Here is a 14,013-nt window from a genome sequence, read left to right as displayed (position 1 = left end):
GGTTGAACTCGATTAAACCATATCAGCCCATGATCCTAAAACTCTTTCGGTTCAGTTAGTGGTCCAGTATTAAAAACATTGCTCAAATATGGTTTATATACAAATGAGGTCTCTTGTCTTCTAAATTATACACATGCCCCAGAGCTCAAAATAATTTAAAACAATAAATATTTTACAATTTTATATCAGTCTCAAAACTATAATCCGAGATAGTTTTGATGTACTCCCATATCATAACTTACAACATTAAAGAAATCTTCATCACATATAACATACATAGAGAAATTAATACTCCATAATAGCTAGAAGCATAGAACAGATATAAAAAGCAATTGTTGGTTTGTATTCGTATTCAAGGGACATTTGTACTTAATGTTGGGAGATTCTTGAGGGAGATGTCTTTGCTAGTAGTCTTATTTGTTTCAATATAATCCGAGGTCGGAGTGATACTCTTCATTTCTTTGTTTTTACCCCATAGCACAAGGTATAAGCCTCCCACGATAATCACTGTACCAATTATGCTGTAACGTCAACATGTAAAGATAAACCATTATATACATACATAACAAATCCATCTCCACAAAGCAATAAAAAACATGAGTTTTTGTACCTCCCCACGTGAAGTGTTTCGTTTAGAATAAATGATCCAACAAGAGCTACGACGACAAGTGCTACAGGGCTAAATACCGATACAAATAAGGGTCCTCTAGATTCGACGCACCATGCGTTGACTGCTATCACCATTCCGGACATCACAATTGACTGCACCAGACCACATGAAAGATATGCTTTAAGGCCAACTTAAAATCTTCTCTCATTGACTCGTATGAATGTGTTACTTCTACTAACATGGCCGTCTTCTTTAGAAAATTTTATGATGCTATGTTAAATAAAAGAAATAGTTTGCATATGACCTTCAATTAGTGTGACTGAACAAGACATATACATTCGATATTTATATTTACCGCATACGCAATCGTAAAGAGCCTGATATTCCATCCTAATTTCCATTCCTTCAAATCGCAATTCCAGCAAAGAGCAATAATAACAGCCACAACGCTTCCCGTCAGGTTCATTAGCGTCGCGTTCCAGTAAGCCCCTCCAAATAGTTTGCTTACTTTTACCTGTAAACCAAAAAACGTTATCATAAATTCAGACATTTGATATCATTTATAATGTGCATATCTAAATTTAGATGATAATAAGCCACGTCACCTCAAAATTGTCTAGTACTATCAAAAAGTATTATGCATGATAATATATTCCAAACTATATTCCTTAATATATTTATACCTTAATATTACACCACATGCATAGCGATATGGAGGAGAAATAAGAAATCTTGCCTGCAATAATAGCCAAAATGCATAGGACAAGTTGCCACCAAAAACAAAAAGAGCCCCGAGGATAGAAATATGGTGGGAGGTAGCATCACGTGAGAAGTCATGTGATTTGTTCATTAGGTCAATGTGCGTTGACCACATATGAATATCTTTTCCTCTGTAGAATATAAAGATAAGAGCTCCACCAACACCAAAGAGTGTCCCAAAAACTTTAGCCTTCCCTTCTCTTGTTCCAAACCTTACACTCTCCATCCTATAGGACCCACCAAAAATTGAATAACGATCCATATATCAACAGACTTTTTTGTTTTTGTTTTGAGAATATTAACATGCAAAAATGGATTAAAATTGTTATTAATTATGTAGACTTGCCTAAGAGATGCAGCCAATACGAAAGTGATCAAGGGAGTGAGAACGGCAGCAGCAGAAGCGAATGTTGCTGACGTTAGAGCCAGACCCGTAATGGTGAAGATACTCGGTAACACCGCACTGTTCAATCATCATAAAATTATGATAAGTCTAATATATATATATATATATATATATATATATATATATAAACTTGGAACAATCTCTAAGACATGTAAAAAGTTAAGTATTCTTGTCATTTAAGACATCTACAGTGGCCAAGAAGGAACCACATCGAATTGAATTGATGAGAGAACTCGATCCCTAGACTTAATTCATATGATGAGTTTTCAATCCACTCGAAGAAACAATTGGACCACACGCTCTTGATTAGATCTAATATAGTTGTTTTTACATACTAATCTATATAACTATTTTAGGAACAAGTACTTATGTCACCATAAACTTAATTGCCCTTCTATGTTAATTATTGGTATATGTTAGTTTTTAATGCAAAACCACTGGTTGGTGATATTGATTTAATTGGTTGATCATACTGATTACGTTGAAACGTAATCGTCTAGAGTTTTTACGTCCTGGTACGTGAATGTTGAATTCAAATGTAAAACCACCGGTTGGTAATATTGATAATATATGGTTTTTACTATATGTAGACGTTTGCTTGAATAAGTAGTCTTCCCCATTATCCTACCTAGCTAATGGCTAGTTTTTTTTTTTTTTTTTTTAAATAGTTGATTGCATATGCATAGAATTGAGCTTATGATTATATGAGTTATATAACAGTCAGACCCTATATGTTTGATCATTTATTTTGAAGAAAAAATGGTTGGGACTTGAGGAAACAAAAACAAAAACGGAAATTGTTGCAGTTTTGAGCACATGTAGAGCTTCGAAAACTTTTGTGTGTGTGTGAAAACTGACGTACCCCAGTAGCCCCGAGAGAAGTGCTAGTAAGAGAAGATTCCATGTAAACTCTGGCCTCTTCTCCCTAGCCGATCACATGGAGTTAAACAATGAGAATAATTGGTCAAAGGAATTGATATCAAAGCAGAATGAGAAAAACAACCTTTGAAAGATAAAAGAAAGGGGAAGCATGAAAAGTGTAGCGAAGAAGAGACGATAAGCCACGAGAACTCTTGGCTCCATACCATCTACCACCGCAAGCTTGAACAAAATATTCAACACTGCTGTTGCTATTTGAACCACCACCATTGCCGTTATAGCCTTCATTTCTCTCCACATTTCACATATTTTCCTAACCATTTTTTGCTTTGTTTCTTCTACTTTCCCACCCAACAAGTGAGAGAGAGAGAAGGGAAGAATAGAGAGAACACGTAGCCAAGTGAGATAGAGTACTCCTGAGCCCGTCAGTTATATTTATTACACCTAGATATTTATTTCTTTCTTTCTTTCTTTTCTTCCCCAATATTTATTGTCGCTATGCTCCACTAAATTTTAGTACCATAAATGAGTTGTGAGATCAGACCATCTCCAATGTATTTCTCTATTTTTTCTTCTAAAATAGGAAAATTCTATAATAAAAATGAGTTTGTCTCCAATGTATTCTTCTATTTCTTCTTCTAAAAATGAATATTTTTGAAATATTATTTTCTAATTTTACAAATAGTACCCTTTATTTGTGAAAATTGAAAACTAACCCAATTTAGTGTAACATTCATAAAATTATGATATTATTTACACTGAATATTTTTATAGAAACTATTATGTAAATAAAAAGTATGATTATATATTTATATAAACAGTAAATTTTCATTAAAAATATTTATTTTGGTTATAATTGTTAAATTAAAAAGTTAAAGGATCATTTTGCAAATAAAAAAATAAGCCTCTATTATAGAGGAATGCTATTTCTTCCTCTAAATATAGAGGTGAAAATAGCAATCTCTATTTTAGAGGAAGAAATAAAGTAAGGTTGAAGTGGTTTTATCTCTAAATGCTATTATAGAGGCAAATATAGAAGTGGGTTGGAGATGCTCTGAGTAGATGCTGATTTCAGGTAAAATATGTTTTTGCGGAATATTAATGTGGATTTGTCATATCCCACCATATAATAGAGTCTAACTTAAAATTCTTCTAAAGTATAATGTAGTCCAAAAGACACTATCAGTTAGCCAAACATTACTGAAATATCTTCTCTGATCACGAACGGCAGTGGATTTAGAAAACCAAAAGTTTCTAATAGTGAAAGACAATGTTTTGCATTTGATTCAAGTTTGAGGTTATATTCGTAAAAAAAATGACTATAATGAGTTCTATTTTTTTTGTTTGGTCACAAGGGGATTGCTGTAATTTCACAAGGTTTTTAGGTTAGTTTTGCATTTGATTCAAGTTTGGGTATAGTTTTGTATTTAAAATCAAGTTTTGAAATCTTCTATTCATTTTCTATGTTTTTAAGCGATTTGAACATTTTTTGATATGCAGGTTTTTCAAATCTGAAGCAGACTTTGGAAGATTTATGAGAAATCTTCTAAAATATAATGCGCTAAAAGAAGTCTTCTTGAAGACTTCTTGGAAGTCTTCTAGCGCATTATATTTAGATGACTTCCAAGAAGATTTCCCATAAGTTTTCCAAAATCTTGTAAAATATAATGTGCTAGAATTCAGACGAAGTCTTCTTCCATATCAAGTAGAGTCCAAGCTTGTCTTTGTAGTGGAATGATCTATAATAGTTTTGTTTGTGGTCTGTTTTGTGATTTGCATGTGTACTCCTTTAGTTGTGATATTTTTGTAAATTTGAAGAGATATTAATAAAATAAATGATAAATATAACAATAATGATACTTAAGTCATTGATACAACATATTAAGAATTATTTTAACCATTCTACTCACTCATAGCAAAAAACATCATTGATGCATATAACAATAATGATACTTAAGTCATTGATACAACATTTTAAGAAACAAGTATTTTACCCACTCATAGCAATAATCATCATTGGTTCATACTTAAGAGTGGAAACAAACAATAGTAAATAATCAAAACATATCACAATTTTTACAAGTTTGTGTTGAAAAACTTAGTCAATTTTAGTAAAATAAAGCAGAAAATATATTTTGAAAATATGAGTTTTACATATCTTGAAGTTACTTAATACTCTTAAAAATACAAGTTATTGAAAAACTAGCGTAAAAGACTTCCACGGAAGTTTTCTCGGATCAGCTAGAAACTTTAATAAACATGAATGTTGGTAACCTCATAAATATCACGAATTAAGTTATAAATTTCATCCAGTAGCTAAAATATTGATTAATAGACATGAATTAACAAGAAAATGTTAAAAATTCTGTATAGTTTTAGAAAAAATGAAAGTTTATTAAACATTGACGTTGACGACTTCCACGGAGGTCGTCAGGCAGACTTCTAGGAAGTCGTCCATTTAGGTTAGTTTTGCAATTGATTTTTAACCTAGACGACTTACATGGAAATCGTCCATCTTTGTTTGTTAAAAAAAAAACTCGAGACGACTTACATGTAAGTCGTCTAGGAAAAATGGATTAGTTTTGCATTTGACCGGATAGTGTCAGAAATTTGACTTTTCCTAGATGACTTACACGTAATTCGTCCAATAGAAAATTAAAAAAAATCAATATTGTTATACCTAGACGACTTCCATTTAAGTCGTCTCGGGTTAGTTTTGCAATTGAAAAATAAAACAAAAAAATTATTATTTTTAGACGACTTACACGGAAGTCGTCCGTTCGATGACTTACATAGAAGTCGTCCAAGATAAGCAAGGTGTGACAAGAATCTTGTAATAAAATCATTGTCGGACGGACGACTTCCGTGTAAGTCGTCTAGAAAAAAATAATTTTTTTTGTTTTATTTTTCAATTGCAAAACTGACCTGAGATGACTTCTATGTAAGTCGTCTAGGTATAACAAAATATTGATTTTTTAATTTTCTACTGGGCGACTTACACATGTAAGTCGTCTAGGAAAAATCAAATTTCGGACACAATCCGGTCAAATACAAAACTAACCCGTTTACCCTATAAGTCGTCTCGAATTTTTTTTAACAAACAAAGATGAACGACTTCCATGTAAGTCGTCTATAAAAACACATTTAAAAGTCAATTGCAAAACTAATGTAAGTCGTCTGGACGAACAGATCTGGAAAAAAAAAACAGATTTCATAGTTTTAACCAGTGAGATAACTTATTTAGCACACATAAATCTTCTCCATGCACTCAAATCTCAAACAAAAGTGACCCATCAAGAATCGTAAGCTTCAATGGCTCTATAAACCATAAAAAAATTAGAATCAAAATCTTGGGTTCTTTGGATGAATATGGAGAGAAAATGAAAGATATGTTGTTTTTAGTTCATAAGAATTGAGAAAGAAAGAGTGTAAATCGATTTTTAGGTGCATTAAGAGCTTCAAATTGGTTGTTCATGGTGGTTGGTGTATTGATGTCAATGACAATATTGTGAATACTCGAGGAAGATGAGAGTGATAGAGTAAAATATGCATTTTCGAAAAGAAAAAAAAAAGATGGCATTTTCGTGAATAATCCGAATTTGGGGGTGAAAGAGGCAAGTCAAAGTTCCAAAAAAAAACATGGATTAGTTTTGTGTTTGACTTCCATTTTTGAGTCATATTTCCAAAAAACCCTTTAAACTTAAATGATAATTATGTAAAAAATGTATTTCTATTTTACATTAAAATTTATATTTGTATAAAAATATTTATTTTAATTAGAAAAGTTCAATGATTATTTTAAATTAGAAAATATGATTTTATAATACGATATGATTTTTTCGATAAATACCAAAGCAATATCTATTTTACCCAAAAATAGATGGACTGAAATATTTTTTTGCTATTATAGAGGCAAAATAGCAATAAATTATAAATGTTCTTAGAACTATGGACGGAGAAATACAGAGATTAGAAAACTAGGTGGGTTTGTATTTTCGTGTTTATATTATTATACTCACTCTATTCCTAAATATAGGATGTTTAGTTAAAACACACATATTAAGAAAAATTAATTTTTGTCTAGAAAACAACATTAAAACTATAAATTAATGATATTCAACCAATTACAAAATAGATTATTAAATATGATTGGTTCCACAGTTTTTAATAAATTAAAAGTTACTTTTTTTTTGTCAACTAATTACCTAGAAAAATGAAAATATCTTATATATTGAAACATTAAAATTCTTTAAAACATTCTACATTTAAAAACAGAGGAAATATATTTTATTTACAGTTTATTTTAAGTCGGGAATAGTTTTTTTTGTCTGCAACATAAGTAGATTCGTATAGATTCTACAAACCACATCTGTAACTCTGGATCCATATGAACGACAAACTAGTATATTTTAGGAACAGAAGGAATATATTTTATTAACTTTTATTAAAGGTTTATTTTAAGTTGGGAATAGTTTTTTTTTTGTCAGCAACATAAGTACATTCGTGTAGATTTTGCAAACCACACCAATAACTCTGGATTCATATGAACGATAAACGAAGATTGTTTTTCGCACTACGTGCGAGACAGTCCTCCCTCAAATTCTGCGTGTGCGAGACAGTCCTCCCTCAAATTCTGCGTCCATATGAGATGTTGATACTTCTCTTCGAGAAAAGTTTATCATATGAAAAGAATATAATAACCAAATGAATAGTTTTGTGGCCATCGTGTTGTCGAACTACTCTTTTTTTTTCTTTGACTTGCAAATTTATATAATGAACGCAGACTCCAAAAGTTAGTTAGATTTAAATAAAATTATATTTTCGCTTAGAGAAACATAAATGTGGGAATATTTTTCAATTTCTTGAAAAAATTAGTAGACCTCCACACGTATGAACAGTTTTACTCCACCTTATGCAGAGAGCAGACGTGTAAGTGGGTGATTTTGCTAAATAATTACTAATTCGTAGCAAAATGGTCTACCTTTATATACAAACCGAAATGCGTAACGAATCCAGCAACGTGTTTAGATGCTATTGACACGTGCGGCGCATGCTTTCAGCTTTGTGGTTCTCCATAACGTACGTACGCCAAAAAAAGTGTACAAAAAGCTTGTAGTCCATATGAAGTGTTACAAATTGTTGAGAGTGCATGTATTAGTACGAAAGATAGATGAACTTCTGAAAATATGCTTTTACCTTGGCCGTCGATTTTGTATCCAGCTTTAAGGAATATCATCTTTATTTCTATTCACGAACACAATTCTAATAATGTACGTCAATTTTGTGCTATACCATCAGTGTACACCGTTACTTTAAAGTTACAGATGAGTTATATTTTTTTGTTCTCTGACAGTTTTACACTCTTGAGATTTTTCTTATTCCTTTTTTCTTGTAGATCATAAACCAAATTTTAGTAGTGTCATGTAGAAAATCGAATATTCTTGTCATCTAAAGCATTTTTAATAATCAAAGAAAATCTTCAGTGATAGTCATGGATGGTGAAATTCGATATGTAACATTGATCCACAGGGCGAATCTTCACCAAACACCACTTGGTTACTTTGGGGTCTTCTTTAGTGGAATAAACTTTATATCTAGCTCCAAGACTTGTATTTCTCTTTGCAAATTTGAAATATATAACCATACGAATCTGAGCAGTTTCAGAAAGTTAATTAGCTAAGAACCGTACGTTTACATGAAGATAGAGATGGATGACAGTTATGATTCAATGATTTGTAGATGCGTCATTAACTATGTTATACAAATTATTCTTCAAATTAAAATAGATTTATATTTTTTTGAGACAAAATTAAAATAAAGATTAGCGGCCATGACTTTAGAACTTTCGGGTAAACATAGTAATATAGAATAATTAACAAAAAAAACTCAGAATATGTTGAGGTCATTTGGGTGTGGAAGAAACAAATGGTAGAGAATAATATAGGATTGTAGGAACTCCAAGAGGCTGAGGCCACGAGCTTTTAGTTGATAGATGATCACAAGGAACTAATTTTGTGGTACTTGAGAACATAACATTATTTTTTTTTAAATATATATTTAATTATAAGTCACTTTAGACCTTCTTGAGACGTTTTTCATTTCCATAATTTCCTTATTTTTGTGTGAGGTTTCTCTTTCTCTACTTGGAGTCCGAGCGTAGAAATGTAATTAATTAAGTGAGAAAGCAAGTGTATTAGATATATATGCAGGCCTGGTTCTTGGCTCATAGTGTTCTGGTAAAAGTAAAACTATCATTTTTAGTACTCGCCTAATCATCAATTATATCTATCAAATATTCTTTATTACTATTACAAATGAGGATTAACTATCATATGCAATATATTGATTAATAATTTAACATACATCAATTTCACGACGTATCTCTCTACTTGACGGTTTTACATGTTTATGTTTGATAGACATACTCTTTGCAATACACGAGCATAACGAACAACCTGCAACACTTTTTGAATCTTTCAATCAATTTTTCATCCTATAATTTTTAAGAAATTATATTTTTTTTTTTTGGCAACAAACGGTAAGAAATTATATCTTTTGAGAATCAAAACCCAAACTTAATGTAAAATCTTTTGACCACTACTCCACTAGGCCAAAAGGCTTTCGCAAAGTATCATATTTCAAAGTCCAAATTTAATAAAAGTTGAGAATTAATATTATATGTGCATACACTAATAAGAAAAAGGATACATCCACGTTTTTTCGTGGTTATGACTCAAGTTTCGTGGCTATATTTAAGATTTGCCACTAAATGCCATGAAACAAAAAATGTGGCTATAAGATCATAGCAAAAAAGGACCTATCAAAAACCGTAACAAAAGTTACGAGTTTGCCGCGAACATTTCGTGGCTATTTTAGCCACGTTTTAGTCTTGAAATATTCATGGCTAAGAATAGTCACGAAATTTGTTACGAATTATTCGTGAAAATTTTTTACCTATTTTTAACCACATTTAATTTCGTCAAAATTGTAGCTAGTTTTACTATGATTTTCACACGAGTTTTTACTTTTTTTGTTTTGTGGCTTTTTCGAAATTTTCTACAAAAAATCGTAGCTATTTCGTGACTATAACAAAATTTTACTAGTGATACGAAAACATGGTCTCCTATAATATACACACGACCAAGTACTGTTAGTGAGGGCCTAAGACCAGCTCCATCTACACCTTTTAACTAAGGTTCTAAACGAAAAAGTGAAACAAAATAAATGAAAAAAAGAAATAAATCACAGAACCGCTGTTTAAACTGGAATTTTAAGGATTGTAAAGAACTCTTACGTGTCACTTTTTAATTTGACGGCTCCTGTGTGTCTCTCTCCTTCGTCGGGGTTTGATGCGAAATCCCCTTTTCTCTCTTCCTCCTCCGATCTCTCCATCTTCTCTGGCCATTCTCTGGTGATTCTTCGATCTCTCAATCTTCTTTGTTGATTCTTCTATCTCTCCATCTTCTCTGTTGATTCTCTGTCAATTCTGATGTCGATCTCCTTCTATGTCGATTCGATGTCGTTTCTCTCCCATGTTCTGAGGCTATGATGAAGATCAGAACAGAGAAGCAACTTCTTCAGAGGAATCAACTTCAAAAGAAAGCAAGGATCGAGGCAAGGATGAATCTCAACGACGACAAGGTTGAGAGGTTTGATGTTCCTCCAGGACAGTTAGAGGTTCCTCCAGGACAGGCTACTCTCAATATCATCTAGACTTGTGATTATTTAAAAAAAATTGTTTTAATGTCTGATAAACCGAATCTTGTTTGTTTTTATTTGGTCAAGCGTATCTTCACAACGTAGCACAACCTCCTGTGATCTACAGAGACTTGAAAACCGCAAACATATTGCTAGACCATGGCTACAAACCAAAGCTATCTGACATTGGGCTTGCTAAGTTTGGTCCGATCGGTGACATGTCTCATGTCTCTACTAGAGTCATGGGAAGTCACGGGTATTGCGCGCCGGAGTTGTAGGTTTGTTCAGAGAGCGGTGACATGTCTCATGTCTCTAAGCTCAGAATTGTAGGTTTGTTCTTCATGATTTAAGTTCTTGCAGTGCCATATTAGGTGAGGTGGATATACTCTTTGGGGACAAGGAGTTTGAGGCAGTCGTGCAGAATCTGATCAGTTCTTCCCCTGTGAAGAATTCACGTCGTCTCATCCAGAAGATCATTCACTGTTTCTGGTCTGCACAGATAGGTACTTCGTTAATCCTTTAATATGTTGCTGCCTGAACATTAAAAGATATTAAAAGTTTTGTTTTCCTCTTTGCAAATACATTGGCAGAGCTTCTCGTGGGATAGATTTCTCTGGCGTCGATCATGTGGTGCTCTTTGTTTTCCTCTTTGCAAGTTTTGTTTTGTTTGTCTTTACTGTCTTAATCATGCTCTTTGTTTGTGTGACAATCGTCTTCTGTTTCATAGGAATCATGTGAATAGTCATAACCAAATATACTTCCTTCTCTCAATTCATGTGAGTTCTTATGAGATTCTTCCACTGGAGAGGAAAAAATTAATTACACTAACAAAGTTTCTTAGCTTCTCAAATCACCAAATTAACTACTAATTTATTCATAAGAGCCCATTAGAGTCTATTACCAATGGACTTGCTCTAATAATGTGTTTTGCCACCCACGTTATATGAGCGAGTCAGTGTCTAATGCATATAATTTGCATTCATATGCATGTAAGTTACTTTTTCAGTGCAATTTTATTTTCTATTAGACGTTCAAGATTAGATTTGTTGGATAATTCTAGGACTTGTGAAGTAAGTTAACTTATTAATAAGTGTTTAATAAGTTAAATACACAAAAAGGAGAAATTTAGAATAGAAAATGAATTTACTATTTTGATTAGGTTTGTATTTTCATATTTCACGTGTAAAAGAAAATTGTGTTTCATATATATATACAGGTCTTGTGAGATTTATTTCATAAGATCTAAGAGAAACATTAAGAGTTTCAGTTTTGCAAAGTTTCTAAAGCAATAAGAAAAATTGTTCTTATAATTCTTTGTGTTTCTAGAGATTTGAGTTGGTATCAGAGCCAGGTTGAAGCCTCGATCTTGGCGATAGAGAAGAGATCATGTAAGCAAGATGGCGGACGTGACTAGATCTGCGCCTCATACAAAGGACTTTGGATCCGAATCCATCCAATGTACGATGTTGTCATCAGCAAACTATATGGTTTGGTCGATCAGGATGAAGGTTTTTCTGCGTGTTCATGAAGTGTGGGATACAATCAAACCTGGTTCAGATTCAAAAGAAGAACAATGTTGCAACTGCTCTTTTTTCAATTCGTTCCCAAAACTTTGATTCTCCAGGTAGGAGAACAAACCGCATCGAAAGACTTTGGAATTCCATCAAGTCACGACACCTTGAAGCTAATCGTGTAAGGGAGACTATACTTGAGACGTTGATGACGGAGTTTGACAGGTTGAAGATGGATGATAATGATACTGTCGATGACTTTGCGAGAAAGATATTGGGGTTATCATCCAAGGAAGCCTTGTTGGGAAAAAACATAGAAGTGTCCAAGTTGGTGAGGAAATTCTCGAAAGGACTTCCGAGATACAAGTACATCCAGATCATAGTGTCCTTTGAGCAAGTCCTAGAATTAAATCCAACAGGTTTTGAGGATATATTTTGAAGGCTAAAGGCGTATGAGGAGCGTGTAGGGGAAAACTCAAAAAGAAGACCAAGGGAAGCTTATGTTTTCAAATAACGACCAGAAAATTCATAGAAACTATGAGAATTTACGTAGTAGAAGTAGAGGACGGAATGGAAGAGACAAAGGTTGAGGTCAGTTCAATAACCAAAACCATGTGTCACACACCGAAGTTAAAAACTCAAAAAAAGATCCTTCAAAGGTGATATGTTAGAGATGTGATAAGACGGGTCACTATGCAACTTTCTATCCCGAGAAACTAATAAAGAATCAAAAAACCAACCTAAGCGAGACACAAGAGGCCGACGCCTCTATGTACACGAAGTGGTGCTGTTAAATGAAGGCAAAGTGATTCCAAAGAATATTGATATCGAAAACGAGAATGCAAGTGTTTGGTATTTGGATAATGGAGCGAGCAATCACATGACGAAGAATAATGAGTTCCTTTCGAGTTTGGATAAAAAACCCAAGGAAAGGTGAAGTTTGGTGATGGTTCGTGTGTTGACATGGTAGGAAAATGTGTAGTTACTTCACTGTGCAAATCTTGAGAGAGGAAGACTCTCAAAGACATATATTACATACCCAACCTAAAGCACTACATATTGAGTTTTGGACAAGCAACATAAAACGGATGTGAGGTTAACATGAAAGACACCTATTTAACACTCACAAACTTGTATGAAAGGTTACTAGTATGAGTTACAAGATCCCCAAACCATCTCTACAAGATCCCTATGGATATTAGCTATCCGAAGTGTTTACATGTCAGAGATGAAGATGCTACATGGAGGTGGCATGCTCGAATAGGACATATAAGCTATGGAGTTATGAACAACATGGTAAAGAAGGAAATAGTCGTAGGAATGCGTAACACACGTAGAAAGCATGTGCGACTCATGTCTAGAAGGGAAACATATTAGACACTCATTCCCAACTAAGGTCGTGTTTCGTGTGACAAAACCATTAGAGCCATTAAAAATGTGATTTTTGAAGAGAAAAAAGATTGGGATTCGACATCTACAACAACCAAAGAAGATTGTGAACCGAGTATTCTTAAACTTCTACATGAGGGTGAGATAGAAGAAGGTAATAATCAAGGTGATGATCATGAACAGGAAGCTATGAACCACCAAGAAGAAGAAGAAGAAGATCGCAATGCAAACTAAGACGGTGGTGGTCAACCGTTGGTGTCTAGACACTACCGCACCATAACAAAACCAAAGTATCTCGACGATTATGTGTTATTTGTAGATCAAAAAAGTGAAATGTTGTTGCTCACGGTGGATGGCGAGCTAGAGAACTATCTTGAAGCCGAACACATAAGAGAATGGGTTGAAGATATGGTAGCCAAGATGGAACTATTACAAGAAACAAGACGTTGGAGTTTGTAAATAGACCAGCTGGAGTTAAACCGATAGGGTTAAAGTGGATCTACAAGATAAAAGAAAAAGGTGGATGGTACGGTGAACAAGTATAAGGTGAGACTTTTGGCAAAAGACTATGTACAAAGACAAGTATTATATTCCGAGGAAGTGTTTGCACTAGTAGCACGTCTCGAAACTATATGACCCTTTGCAACAACGAACGTATGAGAGATTTTTCATTTGGACATGAAAACTGCTTTCTTGAATGGAAATCTAAAGGAACTAGTGTATGTGACATAACGTATAGGTTTTGAAAAAAAAAAAAAAAA

General features: G+C 33.3%; 1 protein-coding gene across 3 annotated transcripts; it reads right to left on the bottom strand.

Moving 5' to 3' along the window:
• Positions 1-154: 154 nt before the first annotated feature.
• On the bottom strand, positions 155-3,049 carry LOC106325856 (WAT1-related protein At1g68170). Of its 3 annotated transcripts, none has more exons than XM_013763905.1 (7): positions 2,776-3,044; positions 2,638-2,700; positions 1,716-1,832; positions 1,347-1,596; positions 966-1,124; positions 611-762; positions 155-521 (listed from the first exon to the last, which is right to left on the bottom strand). In XM_013763905.1, the coding sequence occupies exons 1-7, from the start codon at positions 2,973-2,975 to the stop codon at positions 353-355; spliced, it is 1,110 nt and encodes a 369-aa protein (XP_013619359.1). In that variant the 5' UTR covers positions 2,976-3,044; the 3' UTR covers positions 155-352. The 3 variants fall into 3 exon arrangements, with proteins under 3 accessions (XP_013619359.1, XP_013619361.1, XP_013619360.1); XM_013763906.1 differs by having other exon boundaries at positions 353-521; positions 2,779-3,049; XM_013763907.1 differs by lacking the exon at positions 2,638-2,700 and having other exon boundaries at positions 2,779-3,044.
• Between the last annotated feature and the right edge of the window lie 10,964 nt (positions 3,050-14,013).

This window comes from Brassica oleracea, chromosome C2 (assembly GCF_000695525.1).
Source record: "Brassica oleracea var. oleracea cultivar TO1000 chromosome C2, BOL, whole genome shotgun sequence".
In the NCBI taxonomy this organism is placed as follows: Eukaryota; Viridiplantae; Streptophyta; class Magnoliopsida; order Brassicales; family Brassicaceae; genus Brassica; species Brassica oleracea.
This window is presented reverse-complemented; position numbering and strand designations above follow the sequence as displayed.